The sequence below is a fragment of the Bombus terrestris genome, chromosome 6 (genome assembly GCF_910591885.1).
Source record: "Bombus terrestris chromosome 6, iyBomTerr1.2, whole genome shotgun sequence".
In the NCBI taxonomy this organism is placed as follows: domain Eukaryota; kingdom Metazoa; phylum Arthropoda; class Insecta; order Hymenoptera; family Apidae; genus Bombus; species Bombus terrestris.
Window position 1 is genome coordinate 22,632,057 of NC_063274.1, and position 19,475 is coordinate 22,651,531.

Below are 19,475 nucleotides of genomic sequence, written 5' to 3' on the forward strand. Positions count from 1 at the left end.
ACTATAACTAAGCTGTAAGTAATGTACCTTTATGTATGTATGTAGTAATAACAAAATTTATTACATTCAAACAAATATCTAATAATATCTTAACCAATATATATATATACTCAATAATATATATATATATTCTTTTTCGAAAATTCAATCGCATTATTTATTAAATAATTAATGAAATAACAATTAATAACAATTAATGAATAATTAATTAAATAATTATTTCATTAAATAATTAATGAAATGGTTTTGTATTTTTGATAGATTATTAGCCCTTTGGGTGTTTAAATATTTCGGAAAGAATATATTCTTAGTTTGCTGTATTCTACGTTTAATAGAAAAAAATATTTTATAGAAATTTATTCATCTATTGTTCGCCGAATTAAGATAAATATACATATCTACCTACAAAGACAATGTTTCGTTTGTTATAGCAACTGTGTAACTGGAAGCCAAGTTGCACTAGAAACATAATATAATTATTCAAACTATGACAACTATGACAACCTAATCCCAACCTAATCCCAATGAATGTATTATTCTATGTATATGTATGTGTATATACTATATGTATAGAATGATACGTTCTAATATACGTAGTATGTATTAGAAAGAAAGTGATCTAAAAGGGTGACAGGACTTTCCACGGGACCTAGGCCTTCTTCCACAATAATCCACAATAATTATTTAATAATATTATCAAATTGAAAAATGACAATTGTCTTTTATAGACTACTATTGCACAAACATTATCATCTTTTCCTAAATCCTACAAGTTTATGTTAAACATGACAATCAACTGATATGTATAATTTTTTAAAATTATTTTATAAATCTTTATTTCCATAGTTACCAAACTTATTATCGTTACAAAAGAATATTTATTAACACTAATAATTTGTAAAATTTCAATAATTATATTAATTCAAATTTAAAAAGACATAAATTACGAATTATTAGTATTAATAAATACGCCTAAAGATCATTAACGAGTTTAGTAATGAAATTACAGATTATAGATTATTCAAGTAGATATTCTTAAGGAAATAATTACAAGTACGAAGAATAGATACGAAAAATTACTAAGTAATAAAAGAAAAGTTCATAATTTATGCTTATAACTTGACAATTTGCAATTATATACATTATTATTTGGTTAAATACCATTAATTATTATCCAGGAGAACTCCGATAATAAAAACATTTTAGGTCAAAAAGAATAAATTCCGTATTTGCAATTATACATTATTGCTTCTATGAATTTCACCTGCAAATATATTATATTTTATAAAATGATAATATGATAATAATGATAAAATCATAATATGATAATATATGTTATATTTTTTTTTAATCGAGTAATTTCTTCTAACCTGTATGGATCTGTTATGACTTATACCGATAAAAGTCACATAATTTTACTGCAAGGATGTTGTGTTTTATCACAATTTTATTTTACCATATAAACGAAAACATTGCTTAATTAACCAGTCCATCAATGAAAGAATAAAGTAAAGTGTTAGTACCAGATTAACGTTCGATGAAAGTTTAAAATCATACGAAGACAAATGTATTTTTGTTTAATTTTAATATAAATTGCAATCGCGTAGCTGGAAAAGGCATGAGCCAACTTAGGCTACGTTTGTACTGGATGCATATTCGGATACGTCCGTGTACATACACGAATAAACGCATTAAACGCCTTGGAATATAATAAATGCAAGTGGTTTTGTTATGTTATACATACTGCACGTATATTGATCGTTCGATGTCGTCTATACTTGTCGATATACGTAATTTTTTCATCCGATTCGTTGTGACTGAGAATTCATGGTCGAGATCTTTCAAACGAATGATGATTGTTTATCAAACGTTTCTTTCGTTTCATCTACGCAGAATACAAAAATGTGTTTCAGAATTTATTCTAAAATAATCGCACTCTCAAATTTATCTGATTGATTTAAAATCTCGAACCAAAGTACGATATTTTTCATTTTGCTCTTCTAAAGAAAACATCTTATTTCGTCGTTTTAATTTTCCATTTATTAGTAAGACTTCGAATAAAAGATTATCAAAGCAACATATAATAAAAATTAGCTAAATCCATGTCCATTTCGTATAATATGTAACGCAGAACTGATCATCCAATACTGAATACTGAATTGCACATCCAGTATGTATAACCAACACACCGCTTCATTCGTCCATATACATGTATACATACATGTATATAAATCCGAATACGCATTTATGTGTTGATATAATATTGGATGTAATTGAATCTAATGGTACTCGCTTCCATCTCTACTTATGTATTATATATCAATCTCGTTTTATGATGTATGTAACAAACGCGTATTATACATACTTGCACATAATTACTCTATTATTCATTTCCTTCGTTCCAGAAACATAAATGCAAATATTAGTGTTCGACCGTTCGCGGAGAGACGCGATCGCGAGGAAGCACGCCAACGGGAGTCGTAAATTCCCGTTACGATTAGGTAATCGACGCCATGAAATGATCGATCCCCTATTTCGTTTAGGTAATAGAGGTGGTTGAACTGATTATAACATTGAAGTAACAGGTCACAATGTACACTTTATTCCAACAACTTTATGAACATGGACAGTTACGCACAGTTCGATGCGTATAGATATAAATTAAACAGATGACTGATCTAAGGCTGATAAACCAATCAAGACATTGATTGGTCAACGTATGAAAAACTAATCAAGATGTTGACTGATCTAAGGATGACAAACTAGCGAAGTTCGGTGACGATGCTGTCGCAGAGGAAAACTATTGCTGGATGTCGGTCGTCCCACCACCAGTCGATTACAGGTGGAAATGACCGTTGAACATGGGAAAACCCCGATCTTCCCATTTGTTATCTAATGGAACAATAACCATAGGAAAAATCTCGACTAGAATGTATTTTATAACAATTAAGGGCCCCAACGGTAAAATACAAATGCTTAGTTTCATGACAGTTCCTTAGGATTATTGCGGTCTGACTAATTATATTTGCACAGCTAGTGGCCGCCTCGACTGAGAGATGGATTCTGGTTTACGTAAAAAGTCACTGGACGTAACAATTAGCATATCTGAGCTTTATGGAACAAACGTAAATTAATTTGATAATAGCTTTGCAAAATTCACAATTTCATGCAACGTAACGGTGAAAATAAACTGGTTAATATGTCAATTTTATGTATGTTAAAAAATTAACACTTTGATCTTATATACATATCAATCTTATATTGTTACTATTCTAACTTATTGTTAATGTAACATCGTTATACATATTATTTTAAAGAAGACATTTATAAACAATTTATAAGCGAAAGTAATTAAACAATTTTAACGAAAATATTTATCAACTTTTTATAAAAAGTTCCAAAAGATCAAATAGGATAGGTATTAATAAATTAAAGTATAGATAAATATTTAACCTCAACTATTAAATAAATTTTTTTTATAATTGTGGATAGATTGTTGGATATTGGATATTGTGGATATTGTGGATAGATTGCGTAAGAAATATCAGGCGAATCATAAACAATGTTACGAGAAAGCTCAAGTGCCGATCGGCCAAAAGGGTCTGGAAACTTCAGTGGGCGAAGTGGCCCATCAATGTGTCGTCGGTCTTTCAGTCGAATAGTTACGCGGAGAAAAGGCTTAAGTAACCATGACCGTGTCACGTAAATTTGAGGGTTATATGATGAAAACAAGATAGCTGAGCCGTAACACAAATATTAACTTTGCTTTTTATTAAACTTTATTTTTTACTTAATATTCACAATTGAGTATACACTGATCAAGTATGCGACTGATCTGAGGGTAGAAACCGGTAAAGATATGATGACTATTCTAAGGATACAGAATAAGTGAAGTTTTACTGACGATACTGTATCTAGGGCTATGACAAAAGACAAAGGGATGCTTAAGGGAGAAAGACGAAGTAACAGGGAGTCGTTAGTTGAGAGTCGAGTTGTGAGCAGTCGTTAACTAAGAGTCGAGTTGTGAGGAGTCGAGAGTTGAGTTGTCAAGTTACTATGAGTTGTAAACTATTAGTTGTGAGTTGTGAATTATCTATTTAGTTGTCTTAATTACAGCACATTACTATATTTAGTTCACGTTAAATAACCGTCGTTTTCTGTTTAATCCATTGCAAATGGATCCATCTATCAATAAACTTATCATTTAGGATAAAAATCATTGAAAACCCTAATTTCTAATATTTCTAAATAAATAAATCCTATAATTCTGGCAGCTCAAGCCGGAACTGAACAAGACAGAAAACAAAACGTTTAACAGAACTATCCGTATGGTGATTGTGAAACTGTGTTGAAATCAAGTCGAATCATTATCCACGATGAGCGAAGGATCAAACGCGGGTAATATTATCGTTGATGTCGAAGAAAGGTGCGTTGTGAAGGATAAGCTAGAGCTAATCGAAACAATGAGAGTCGCGGAATTGAAAGACGAACTCGTGAAACGAAAATTAAAAATAACCGGTAAAAAGAAAGAACTGCAAGATCGTCTAAAGGCTTTCATTGCCTTGGAAATCGAGCACGATGAAGATGAAGACGAAGAGCGTGATGTGTACAAAACACGAGTTAAAGTTGACAGCAGAAACACACACGTCTTAACATTTAGGGACGTGGAAGAATTCACGAGCACATACAGTGGCGATAACAACGTCAATGTGCAAAGCTGGTTACTGGAATTTGAAGAAATGTGCGACCTTTGTAAATGGACTGATGTTGCAACGCGTAATATACGCGAAGAGGCTTTTACGCAGTTCGGTAAAATTGTTCGTCGACTACGAAAAGTGCTGTAAGTATTGGAAAACAATGAAGGAAATGTCGAGTACCGAGTTTGCGCAAAAAGTAAATGCGTACAAGGTGCATAAAGAGTTGTCGCGTCGAACCAAGAAGGAAACCGAGTCATACCAAAAATATGTCTATAAAATGTTCGACATAGCGAAGCAAGTGAATATGAAAAGTTCGGTTGTAAAAAAATATATCATCGACGGAATTCGTGACGAGGAAACCAACAGAATGATACTGTATGGCGTCAAAGGCATTCGCGAATTAAAAGAGAAGCTAACCCTGTACGAGGCCATAAAGAAAAACGCGAAGACGAGAGGCAAACGGGTTGAGGAAGGATCCAAAAGGACGAATCGCGACAAGGCTGCGCGGAAACCAGTGCGACGATATTTTCTATGTGGAAACAAAGATCATCTAAGTGCGGACTGTCCAACGAAAAGCAAAGGTACCACATGTTTTAAATGTCAGGAGTACGGATACATTGCATCGAAGTGCAAAAATCTGAGTGAATCCTAAAGAGATTCGTAGTGTGTGGCGATTGTTATAGACGAAGCGTGGTAGAAGCGTTAAAATCGGAGATTGCGAATTGACCGCGCTGATAGACACCGATAGTGAATTACCTTTAATGCGACCGGATCAGTATGTGAAAATTGGAACGCCCAAATTAGGTAAGAAAATAATTAAATTTCGCGGTGTCGGATCCAAAAGAAATTGTACACTCGGAGAATTTCGACGAATGTTCTGATAGACGATGGACTCGTCGTACATTACAACAGCACATGTAGTTTCAGATACCTTGATGCAACATTCGTTGATTATTGACACTGTTCGACCGTTCGCGGAGAGACGCGATCGCGAGGAAGCACACCAACGGGAGTCGCAAATTTCCGTTACAATTAGACAATCGACGCCACGAAATGATCGATCCCCTATTTCGTTTAGGATAATAGAGATGGTTGAATTGATGATAACACTGAGGTAATAGGTTACAGTTCACACTTTATTCCGACAACTTGTAGACAAGATAGTTACGCTCGATGAGTATAGATATAAGTTAAATAGGTGACTGATCTAAGGTGACAACCCTGTTAAGAGATGTTGACTGTTTTAAAGATGGAAAATCAGTAAATTTCAGTGACGATGCCGTGACGGAGGGAAGCTAGTGATGGGTATGTCTAACGCACGAGACCATCGGATTTGTCGATGACAATTTTGGCTGGGAAAGTGAGGGCAATAGTCATTGCTTCTCATTGGATAAGAAAAACGTTGGTGGGCAAGGAAGGGTTCTAATCACCCTTGAGAGAAAGTTACTAGCGGGAGACACCGTACGTAAGAAAACGGAATAGACAATAAATTTATGGAACACTTGAAATAAAAGATACTTGTTTGGTCTGAAGGACCTTAACTATGAAAATGCCAAGATTTATGGTGGGTCCTTAAGACTATTGAGGTTACGCAATAAGGGTGTGTAGACATCTGGCTGCCATCTTGCCCGCGGTGTGGTTTATGTAGAGAGTCACGGGACCTAACAGGCACAGATTTCCTGAATGCCGTCAAAGTAAACATAATGAAAGGAAGCGTTTCTATTCGTAAAGACTCCCGGAGGTGTTTAAAATAGATGTAGAAGTAGATGTACGCGAAATTGAAGCTAATTCAGCAAGATGGAATAATAGATGAGTCTTAATCTGACTTTGCTAAGCCGACCGTAGTCGAAAAAAGGAATGGATCTCTTCATGTTTCTATCGGGAAAAAAAATACAGAATGTACGTCAGTTGTAGTTCCCATGAGTTCATCTTGTCTCAAGGACATCGTCATCATGAACAAAAGTTTATTAGAAGAATCGGTTACAACGGATATAACCATGGTAGGGTCGGATGGAGACAACACGGATGGTTGTAATGAGGATTTCGTAGGATTTACAGAGTATCGTGTGAACTGTACAGTCGAACAAACAAAATCCAGCACAAGCACGTCAGAAAGAAGCGACGGTGGAACGTCGACAGGTTCCTTAGTATTTACGAGCGTGATTTCAAAAATGGATGTAAATATGAAGTAGTAGCGAAATCGAAGCAGTTTCGAATCAGTGACGAGATCATTTAAGTTTGTAGAGGTAGACTGCGAGGTATGTAGATCATCCAAGCCAAGAACACGTTAAAAACATATTCAAAACCCGTAGAATTGCAGATAGCCAGAGAACTGACTTTTGCTTTAAATGAAGAGCTAGGTAACACGTGAGTCGATATTCTTGTACACACTCGAAGCGACTCAGAAGTGTCGACGCTGAAATAGGGGAAAACGGCTGATGTTCGCGATTCCATAAATGTCGTGCAACAGGGAACCCCTTCTCAATGTATGATAGTTGATACCCTGATGAAGGATGGCGAGAACACGAGTTCTAAGGAGTGAATGAAAAACGAGAATGAGGCAGCTATGAGAAAATTTCAGGTGATACAAGTTATCAATCCGACCTTTTATCTGCGAAGAGCGTTTAACAAGAAACGCAAAAAGGTGACAACATGCAAGATGGGGAATCTGGTGGCGATCAAGAAAACGCAGGCCGGTCTTGGGCTAAAGTTCCACTCGAAGCTCTCTGAGCTGTATCGCATGGTAAAAGTTTTACGTGATGAGCGTTACATAGTGCAGCGAAAAGGTGAGCACAAAGGGCCGCAAACGACCTCTACGCTAGCTGATCATATGAAGTTGTGGGACATTGTTGGAGTTAGTAGTGCGAGTGACGATGAGCACATCTGAGATCAGATATATTTGTTAGAATGGCCGAGTATAGTATCATGGATGATAGATCGCCAAAGGGTCTGGGAACTTCAATGGGCCAAGCGGCCCATCAATGTGTCGTCGGTCCTTCAGTCGAATAGTTACTCAGAAAAGGGGCCTACGTGACCATGGCCGCGGACGGTTGCGGAACACGTACGTGGTGGGGCTATGAGAAAAGACAAAGGAATGCTTAAGACGAATTAACAGACAGTCGTTAGTTGAGAGTCGAGTTGCGAGCAGTCGTTAACTAAGAGGGGAACACGAGACGGATATGGGTTCTCGCGGCGTAGTACCACGCCGTGGGAAACACTGATGAATCTGATATTGTCCTATAGCCGGGTGGCGACCGGTCGGTGCCTTTACGTTTGCCGATCCGGTGTGGAGAATTTCGGAAAAATTGGTGGGCCCACATCTGCCAAGGCCAGTCACCTCACCTTCTCGTGGGGCCCCGTCACACTGCATCGGCATTGACCGGGGTAAGGTGCGGATGAGTGAGTGACACTAGAACTGGAACTGATGGTGACGACTTTTGCGAAATTTAAATAAATAATATAGATATCAAACGTAAAAAGAATACAGTTTACGGTGCAGGGGAAGGAGATTCCAATACCGGCGTAGTTGTGGGTAGTCAAGTGGGCCGCGCTGCGTCATCCTCTTACGACCACGGTCATTCGGGGGTGGATCGTCAGGCCCCCGGATTGGCTTCTGGAGGAGGTTATTGAGATCGGCAGACGGGTTGCAGGGTACCTTTGTGGCTCCTTCCATGGTCTCGGACGCCGGACCATTGGAGTTGTCCAGGAGGATTGGACGCGCCTGCGGCACCCGGGCCTCAAGGCTCGCGGAAGCGAGGCCGTCGGTGCTCGATGAGGAAAACGAGGGCCTGCGGAAAGAGCTTGCGAGAATGGCGATGAGCGTGTCCAAGGAGTGTTCTTCTCCACCTGGACGGTGGAATGGGAGGAGGAGATGGATGTCGCCGACGACGAGCTGCTGGAAGCGAAGAAGAGGATGGCCTCCCGGGACGTGGCACCAGGTCCAGACGGAATACCAGAACGGGTTTGGGCTGAGTCAATCAACATCTTGGCTCCCCGTCTGCGACGCCTCTTTACAAGATGCCTGAGGGAGAGTGTCTACCCGCGGGTATGGTGGACTGCGAAACTGGTTCTACTAAGGAAGGCGGGTCGTCCCTTGGACTTATCGGCGGCGTACAGGCTGGTGTGACTTCAGGACGAGGTGGGCAAACTTCTCGAAAGAATAATCGCCACCAATCTGGAGGCCCGGAGCAGGTGCCCGGATAGCACGATAGCCAATACGACTTTCAACGTCGACGCGATGAATCGTATAAGGGCGGAGGCCATGGTGTCGTAGAACGGGGTGGCGTCGGCGGACTCGCTGGACATAACAAACGCCTTCAACGCCATTCCCTGCGACGTGATAGTGGAGGCGCTGGAACGCTTCGAAGTACCCCCCTATCTTGACCGTGTCATCCGGGCCTATCTGAGCGACAGGTGGTTTAGTAATGGTAACTCTGCAACTCGCAGAGGTCGCCGAGGCGTGCGCGGTTCGCGCCATCCAGAAGCTGGGCTTGAGCGTGTCACCTGCCAAGTTCGAGGCCATGTGGTTCTTCGAACACCGTAGAAGAACACCTCCTGGCCTCTGTGTGAACATCTGCGGAGAGGAAGTACAAGTGGGGCTCCAGATGAAATATCCGGGCCTTACGATCGACAGTCAATGAACGTCCGGGCCGCACTTCGAGTTCTTGGTCCCTAAAGTGACGGCCGCAGCCAATGCCTTATATGCCCAATTACCAAACATCGGCGGGGCCGGAGTCGAAGTTCTTCGACTGTACGAGAGTGGTTCGATCCAGGATCCTGTACGGGGTCCCTGTGTGGGCGGAAGATCTGCCGAGGAGTCGTCGCAGCTTACTGCTGCTGAAGTGGTTGCAGAGAACTACCATTATCCGAATAGTCAGGGGATATCGGATTATATCCCACGCGTCGGCATCTGTGTTGGCGGCGTCTCCTCCGTTCGAGCTGCAGGCCCTAGCGCTCCGACGGGTGTACCATCATCTGCGAGGCCTGTGCTCGGGCGGGGATACGCCCTCCACTAGCCAGTCGTTCCGTGACGTCCGGGAGGAGGCAAGGCTCGAGACCTGGGAAGGATGGCGCATTCAGCTTGCCGCCGAGGATACGGTACGACCTCATCAAGCCGTTGGAGCGGTCCTACCGAACTGGGAAGCCTGGAGAGATCGCGGTGGGCTCCCGCTGACGTACAGGATGACGCAGGTGCTCACCGGCCACGGAGTGTACACAGCACACGCTAGAGTTCTGCCTTGCTTGGGAAGAACCATGTCGTGTCCTACGACTCGTCATCGGCGAGAGTTTGGCCCCCGAGGCGATCTTAAAAGCCATGCTGAGGAGGCAACAGAAGTACATCGCCGTCCGCTCCTACTGCGAGCAAGCCATACTCGCAAAGGAGCGCACCGAGAGAGAAAGGGAGAAAGGACAACATCCATCGAAAGGGCTGTCACGCCGAGGAGGGTCTGGTCTCCCCCTCGGACTTGCACGACGGCCCAGGAGGAGTGGTCCCTCCTAACGCCTAATCAACCAAGGATGTCTTCCGATATCACCATCAGGGAGAAGACGAAGGTGTGCCCCGGCAGTAATTCGCAAGGGGTCCCGAGGCACTCCTACCAATCGTCAGGTCGACTGCCATGGGGTTTTAGTCGGTTTGAGTCCGACAGTCCGAGTCGGGGCGTCCATGAGGATTTGCCCACGTTAAAAAAAAATCGTTAACTAAGAGTCGAGTTATGAGGAGTTGAGAGTTGAGTTGCCAAGTTGCTATGAGTTGTAAATTATTGGTTGTGAGTTGTGAATTATCTATTTAATTGTCTTAGTTATAGCACATTACTGTATTTACTTCATGTTAAATGACTATCGTTTCCTGTTTAATCCATTGTAAATAGACCCATCTATCAATAAACTTATCATTTAGGATAGAAATCATTGAAAACCCTAATTTCTAATATTTCTGAATGAATAAATCCTATATTATGATTTTACATATAGTTTATATAGATTATATGAGTATTTTTTGCAAATACTTAAAAATGACATTAATAGTTAGAGTATAAAATATAAAAGTCAATGTTTTCATTTCTCTGTATCTTCACAGCAATGTTACATTAAAGAATTCTTTTAATTGATTTACAAGTACTTTTTCACATTTTATAACATTTCCAATTTTTTCAAACTTTGTATATTAATAGATAACTATATTGCAAAGGAACTTTTTTAATATGTTATACACTTTTCAAAATCCAACCTTCACATTTTACTATAGTTCCTAAGTTTCTACAGTAATTTACCACTATTAATCTTTGTGTGACTAATCTATTTGGAATAAAAGACATTTTGTCTCGTTTGATGTTGTCCGTCAAAGGACATATTTCTTATTATAATTTTTCGTTTCATACGAAAGTAGAATAAGATAGATATATTTTACAGATGAAATATTATGATGCCTTTTAGAATATTTGTAATATGAGTGAAATTTAAACACTAACTTTTTAAAAGCTATAGATATACTCTAATTGCAAATTATTAATATTATAGATATGAGATTCGATCTTTTATAATGATGTTTCTTATATTTAAAATTGGAGATGAAAGAATTTTAGTCAGGATCATATGTGATAGCTTGAAAGAGGCAAATAAGTCCTGGTCGAAACAGGAGAAAAAGACACGTACGTTGTATGAAAAATAGGAGGACTCGTTGGAGCACTGGAAGGAGGAATGTAAAACGGTAGATAGGATGAATTTGTACGTCAAGGAAATTCTGGATTAAAAGAAAAACATGAAAAAGGTGGTTGCGGGGAATAGAAAGGAAGAAGGAAAAGAATAGGAAAATAAGGAAAAACACAAACAGAGAGGAATAGAAGTAGAAGACAAAGATGAGAAAAAATATAACTGAGAAATAAGTTACAAGTACAAGTAAAAAATAGATCAAATGGATGACGAAATGAACGAATAGATGAATGAAACGTAATGGGAGAAATGATTATATAAAGATAAAGTATTTAAAGATAAAAAAGAAGGATTATCAAAGAATTGGCATATTTTTATGCTATCGTAGATATCTGTAAGTTTACTTTTAGTTTTTTTATGTTTATGAACTATATAAAGCCAATTCTAGGCCATCAAACTGAAATAAATGTAAATATAAGTACATAAGGTAATTAGGGGGAAGATGTCAAATAGGAGAAGATGTTAAGATCTATGTTATCTATTACGTGTACTTACGAATTCTTCCTTACGTCAATTGATAAAGAAGATCACTTAACATTTATTGTAATATACAACATGAGTATGTTGAAGAAATTTATGCTATGACGTCCGCAAAAATTTTTGCTGCAGCTTAATATTTCGTATTGTAATAAAAAAAAAAGAAGCGTTATTAACAGCGACAGGTTGTAAACTGGAAAAGAGGAATTTTTCGACATTTCTTTTACTTTTGCACAAACGATAAGCATAAAACTTTACCTACTTAACGAGCTTAGCATCTTTCTCAACATGTTGGAGTAAAATACCGCGTCAATATAGTGGGCAACTTGCTTATTTCAGTAAACAATGTGTATTTATAGTAAACAATGCGAACCTACGTAAAAGGATCGAACAGAGGACAATGAGCATAGGATGGGCTTCGATCTGCTGCACTAGCGTTGAAGGATAAGACGAATAGAAATACGAATAAAGAGTACCATATAATTTTTTGTTTCATTTGCATCTTTTCCAACGTTTAATTCGGCTTGAAATGAGATTAGAATGTCTAATGAATAAGTTTCTTTATATTGCAAATTATATATACAGAAAAAGGTGTTTCAAAACGTTGATTTCTACACATACTCAGAAATCATCGAGATGGGTGAGATGGTTATTGTAAATAACTATACAATATTCTCTAGAAATTACTATTTAGTAATTGGTGTTTACCAAGATTATACATATATTGTTCCTTGTATTTATCTCATTTTTTAAAAAAAAGGGCACAGTTATGTCACTCTTTCGCTGAGTTCTTCATTTGTAAAAAATTATACTGTATCATCATAGCCATAACATAAATTGTAGATTACAACTGATAACGCTACAGCAGCGTCATGGCGAGTTTCAAATATTATTATACATATAAAGATATATAGATATAGATATTTATCTTCTCTTACCTATAACTTTCATTGGAACGCTTTCCGAAGTCTGGCTATAAATAGGAGTCGACATCGAAACTTCACAGCTGTACGAGCCGGATGCCTCGTAACGGACATTCTCTAATTTGATTGTCGTGCCATTTTCAAAGCGCTGTAAACAAACGGTGTTTTAGTGCTAGTAGGTGGTAAAAAATTTCTATTAAATAAAATGAATAAAACGCGACCACTGTTTTCGTGTACTCGTTCAAACTCAAATCCTTTACCATTATACCACTGCCTTTATCAGTGCCTCTTGCGTGCGAAAGCATGGTTGAAAATGAAAGGAACGTTTGTGTATCGATCCCTCAGAAATTGATCAAACGTCTGTTCTTTGATCGTGTAGGCGTTGGAAGAAAAAGCAAACGAAAAGGAATGAAATGTAGAAAAGAGAAAAATTGTTATCTATATGGTGCTGTAGAATTACAGATGAATTACTGCACTGCATTTCATATAGATACTACCCATATGAAAAAATTACAAGTTTCATATAAATATATAAATTAATAAGAGGTTCAGATACTTATAAGTATTTATAAATGTTATATTTTCGTGAGTAGTATCATTTCACAAGTAGTATCTTTCTCTATTTTGCATTTTGCATTTTGCATTTTGCATTTTGAATCGCTAAAGCAGGATCAAATAGTAACTGTCGCAACTTGTATACATAATCACTAATTAAGAGAACTAGAAATAACATCAATAGAGAAATGTTCAATATTAATGAACCGGAAAGTCTGTTTCATCGTGTCAATGGTCAGTCACACAGAGTAGAAACGACGTTACATATGTAGAATAAAATACAGTTGGAAATTGTTGCGTCGTCCACTTTATTTTCTATACTTAACATGAATAAACTTTTATTTATTTGACGACAAAATATATAATTTGATAACGACAAAATGTTATAAAGAATAAAAAGTTTTTAATATTTACAAGTTTTCAAGAGAGGAGTGAAAAAAAAATGATTAAAAAGGAGGAATGTCGTGTCAAAAAGCAATAAATAATACATTGCTCATCAACAAATACGATAACATTGATATTTTTACATACCATGTTATATACTGTGACTCTCGAAAGTATGTGTACACATATAAATTTAAATAATTTTGAAATTTGATTGATCCTGTAACAAGACACGAGTATCGTGATTATATTGATCTTTGAAACAAATTTAGAAATATACGTATATAGAAGCTACAGACTATTTATTGGAAACATACACTTCACAAAATTTACCAACGTATTTGGATAGTTAATTATGCACTATATTAATAAACCACAATATTTAGCGAGGCTACTATTCATGCTGTATACTAATTTTTCACTAAGTGTATAGTTGCAATTAATGTCTTATAAACTTTCATATACATTTTCGGATTGGTTATCAACTTTCCTATTACAGTTATGATAGTTGTATCATATTACAATGCTACAGAAATTTCTACAAATTTCGTGTAATGTACACAATGTATTCATATAAATTTCCTGTGTTTAATATTGGAATATGTTCGTGAGCCATTATATGTATACACAATTTATAATATATATATATGTATGACATCATTTAGGTATGGAATGATCAGATATCTAAAAAGAATGTATTTTCATTATACCCTATTATTTTTTACTTCATGTATCTTGAATTTTACAACGCTTGGATATACTCTGACGGGATATGTCACGAATCTAGGGTATCGTGTTATATTTTTATTAACGTTGCATGTTTCGATGCAGGTTGTTTCACGTGGTATCGGCCACTGGTTAAGAAAGTCCGTTTCGATATTGTCTCCCGACATAATACAGACTATCGTTAATACCGAGTTTCAATTTCCTCTAGCGACGCCTTCGTGGTTTCGTCCCAATGAAAAGCGATGTTTTATTTAATTCCAGGTCACGAGGACGCTTATACGTAGATTCGCGCATAGAAAAATTTTTGTTTTACAACGTTCTCGTCGTGTAAGCGTGTGTCGAGATGAGCTTGGTTTCTGTAAATTGTAGACTGTAGACTATAGAATAATAGTAACGAAAAATGAAGTAATATAAGAGAGCGTAAAACAAGATTGGATAACGGGCTAGAAGTGTACACTGTATATTCTTTAACGGCGAAGCACAACGAACGCGTTGCAGCTAAGCTATAACTAAACAATATTTTGCACAATTTTTCATTCGCTATCCTTCTACGGATTATTATAACTAACGGAGTGTTTTTAAGTACGAAATTCGTAACAACAGCCTTTATTAAAAAATTTAATGGATGCGCTCTTAGAACACCTGTTAATAAATAATATTTCACGTGATCTTCGTTGAACGATCTTTTGCGAATTATTATAAGTCAGGAATATAGGTAAAAATATCGTCAGTCTATTTTTCTTAATTTTCAGATTTTTATGTCACTTACAAGAGAAATTCGGTAACTCAAAACTCTAGGAAAGTTTGAAACTTTGTGGCAATGTAATTCCAACGTGACAGTAATAACGAAATCATTTCCTGCCCCAACAAATAAACCGTATCACTCATTACAATACGATTTCTTGAACGAAAGATTGGTTTCGGTTATTCTAAAAGTTTTGTAATATCCATATGTGTATGTATTGTATGTATGTACCTACGTATATACCGACATCTATGTATATGGTTTTAAAAATTTCTTATAAAATATTAAAAACGATGTGAGTAAATTTTGAAAAAGAAGGATCTTTTAAAAATTCTTTACCACCCTAATATAGAGCATGAAACTATACAATTATGATTACAACTTCTTTTCATGTCTTACGTGGTTTCGTAAATATTTACTACATATTAAGAATATGCAATTGTTTTGAGGAATAGTTTTGTATCCATGAACCATCTGTTCGTAACAACAAAAACTGATTAAATCGTTGACGTCATTTAAACTACATTTTTGCAAAATCTTTTTGCAAAGTCCCAACTTTTTCGAAATTTTCAAATTCCCTTATTTGTGGCTAAGTATATATATACTTAATAAGTAAATTGTTGAGGTTGTTAGATGTATGAACAGAGGGACGCGTGGATAAATTGTAAAGTAGAAAATATATTTTAATACAGAAGTGTAAGTACAAGTAGGAATATAATTTGAGCTGGTCCTGATCCGCACGCTAGCTGTGTTACCTTATAACTGAAAACCCTGAAGCCATCGTCGCTTGTCTACTGTCTATGGTCTGTCTTTGTCCAATTTTATTGTCTATACGCTGTCGGTGGCTTCAGTGCTTGAGAAAATTAAAAAGACCAGATATTGAGTTTTCTTAGAAGTGGTGACCACTTAAACATAAATAGTTGAAAAAGACAATAACCCGATATATTCGAAGATATAAGCCTTTCAAAAATTAATGACAAACGACTGTGTTTAATAAGAAACAAATACTAGATTATGTAATTATAGTAGTTTAGATTCATTGATATTATTCTACCTAAATCTAATGTTATTTACATTTTTTAAATATTCAAGTAGGTGACAAACCACATACTTAATTTCAAATTTAAATGAAAAAATATTTTTCACATAAAACTAAATGTATAGAATTCTAAAGTTATCTATATATGTATATATATGTATATGAGTATAACGAAAAAGTGACTGATCCATTCATTAATCTAATCTCATTGATCTAATCATTTCTGGCCCAGCCCAAACCGATGTACCTAGAAAGGTAACATTAGGACAATATAGTTGTTTTATGACGTAGGCATGGGATAAGAAAGGATTTTTGAAACTACAGACCCTAAAGGGATAAAAAGGGGGTAAAATCTGTTTTACAATATATCCGTATCTCTATGTTCATTAAAATTAGAGGCGTGAAATTCAGCATATAAGCGCCTCATTAAAAATAAAGAAATTCAACTCTTATAAGGCTGGAAGAAAGGTATATTTTTTCTCAAAGGATAACCGTATCTCCGTATTCACTAAAGTTAGAGATGAGAGATTCAAAATATGAACTCCTCCAAAAAAGAAAGACAAACTTGTGTTAGAGCTATTCCAAGTTCAATTCTTAAAAGGTATAATCAACCTAAATTGTAATAAAAGCAATAAAACTATCAACAAGTTCAGATTTATTACTACAAAAAACTGGTCAAGTAAAAAATTGTAAAATTTGTTTAAGACGCGGAAAATATTTATGCGGCAAATATATGTCGGGTTGGCGTTACGATTAGAGTTAGGGTTAAGGGCGTAAACGAATCCCTATTGACACTAGACGTGATCACTATGCAATAGAGGAGATATTTACTAGTGCAAACATGACCATGTTGGAATTGGACAAGTAATCGCGATAAATTGATACTCGAGAAGCTAATGACAATGATCCTAGGCTCAATAACGAATCCACGGTCAACGGGATGACGAACTCTACTCTTCTTTAGCGTCTAAGTTGTACTCAATGTTAATGCGTGGGGCAATCACTACGTATCCGAGAGTTACTTGAATCGTCGTCGAGATCGTACCGGAGAGTGGTTCTCCATCCCGGTAACGCTGTCGAGGAAAACTATGACGGGTGTGCCCAAGGGCACGAAATCATCGGATTCGTGGAGAAAAGCCTTCATTCGGAAAGTGAGGGAAATCGGCGTTACTGTTAATTGGTCAATTTCCATGTTGGTGGTTAGGGAAGGGTGCTAGGCGCCCTTAAGAGAAAGTTCGAGAAGAGGAAGCGTCGTTGGTGAGAAAAATAGATTTCTCCTATTTTCTCGTAGTTGGGACGAGGACTGTTTGTCGGTTTGAAGGACTTTAGTTAAACAGATCTTAAGATTTATAGCGGGTCCTCGGGCTAGCTGAACATGTACTGTGGAGACGCGTCGACATCTGGTAATCATCTTACTCAAAGAATAGAGTCTGCGTGTGGCGAGCCACGGGACAGAAATCGTTGAAACGCTTACAGTCGTGCCCCGTCCTAAGTATTTCTTTTAAAGATAGCTATAGGGTTACTTCATGCCTTTGTTAGACAAAACGTTCATCCCTTGACCGCGGCTACGTTCGGCGACTGGTTGTCGTCTCGAGCCCAAGCTCACTATCATAAACCTCGAACAATCGGAGCGACATTTGTTTAATCTAAATTACGACATTACGGTATTCCCGAGAATCCAAGGAGAGGTTCCGGTGCTTTTCCATCTCCGACATATATATTTGATAATAAGATAATTTGTAAAAAATGCAGCGAAGTTGAATAAGATATATCTCTATATAAATAACGATGTAATTCTATTTAAGTCTACAATTGAAATTAAACAAAAGTAAATTTGGACGAAATTTTATAAAAGTTCATCATTTTATATACATTTAGATATAAATTAACCATTATCTAAGTTAAATCATAAAAACTATTACTTCTTTAATCACCGGTCATTTTGACCGCGCACGGTAGAAATAGGTATATTTGAAGTATCGGTAGGTTTAATGACAAATTATAAATACGTAAAATATCTTGGTTAAAAAGTAAAGCAACGTAGTACTTTCGTTATGTATTCTTCTTGCAATTTATTATATTCGAAAGAATCGTATCTTACAATTAGAATTTTATAATTGCAATCATCTTGTTTGAAGAATGTTGTTGAAAAACGTGTTGCTAAATAATATTTTATTTATTTTCTTGTGAACGCCTTTTTATGAATTATCCCAATTAAAGTAAAATAGTTTTATTAAAGAATGTAACAAACCATCGTTTCGTATTCTTTCTGCACTGTGTTATAGTTAAAGAAGAAATTAAATATACGTTTTTTCTAATTGCAGCCCTGTTATGCTATAGGAGCATGAGCATTTACCTCATAGATCTGATTTTATTTTACCCTCACTTCTTGTTCTATCCTGAAAATGCATGAACGTGTGTTATATTAAAGAAGAGGAAGGAAGAGAATGGTAATTAACGTTTGTAAAAGGCTGTTTTAGAAGCATAGAAATCAATCAGGTATTAAATGACGTTTTCGAATATTAAATAATCGTAACAGCCACTAAACTCTCAGTTCCTCTTTTCATGACTAAAAGAGGATAATTCTGTTTGATCCTTACGGGCATTCAAGTTACCAGGTTCATGAGTCCTGAAGTGCAATGTTCAGTAACGTTCACGGGGTATACTATGTAGACGTAAAGTGTAGAGTGTAGAAGGCTATGCATATATGTCACAGACAGAGGAAGCAGAGTATAGAGTAAACAGAACACTGAGAAGACACGCGTTTAATGGCCACCTTTTCTACGTTATTCTTGATGTTTCAAGCACGACGCGGTTCGTAGCGCAAAGTAAATCGTTTGCACGAAGCATGAGTTGAACATTGAACATTGAACATTGAACACTGAACACGCAGTGAACTTGAAACCATCGTTCTACATATAATTAAAGCCATACCGTTTCTTTTATACTTGTTATAGGAATCTCGTGTCTCTTGTAAAACAATTTACAAGTTAGTCCATTGTCAGTCTCAATGAAATTGTGCTCAAATTAATCTTTGATATTTGGTATAAAATATTTTTAAAATTCATTAAAAAAATATTGCATTAACAAAGGTTATAAATTTTTGTCGATATATTTATAATTTACCTTTTAACTGGAGTAAATTATCTTTACTCATATATATTAATCGACATTAATCTAACATTATCGATTGCGTTTCTTCTGTTCTGACAAAAAAT

The 19,475-nt window shown here is 36.7% G+C and overlaps 1 protein-coding gene across 2 annotated transcripts in view; it reads right to left on the reverse strand.

Moving 5' to 3' along the window:
* LOC100643386 overlaps positions 1–19,475 on the reverse strand; it is a 59,442-nt gene that overhangs the window by 29,631 nt on the left and 10,336 nt on the right. For both annotated transcript variants that reach the window (XM_048406429.1, XM_048406428.1), the window contains exon 3: positions 12,824–12,956. In XM_048406429.1, the coding sequence (XP_048262386.1) occupies positions 12,824–12,956 (133 nt within the window). The remainder of the gene's footprint in view (positions 1–12,823; positions 12,957–19,475) is intronic.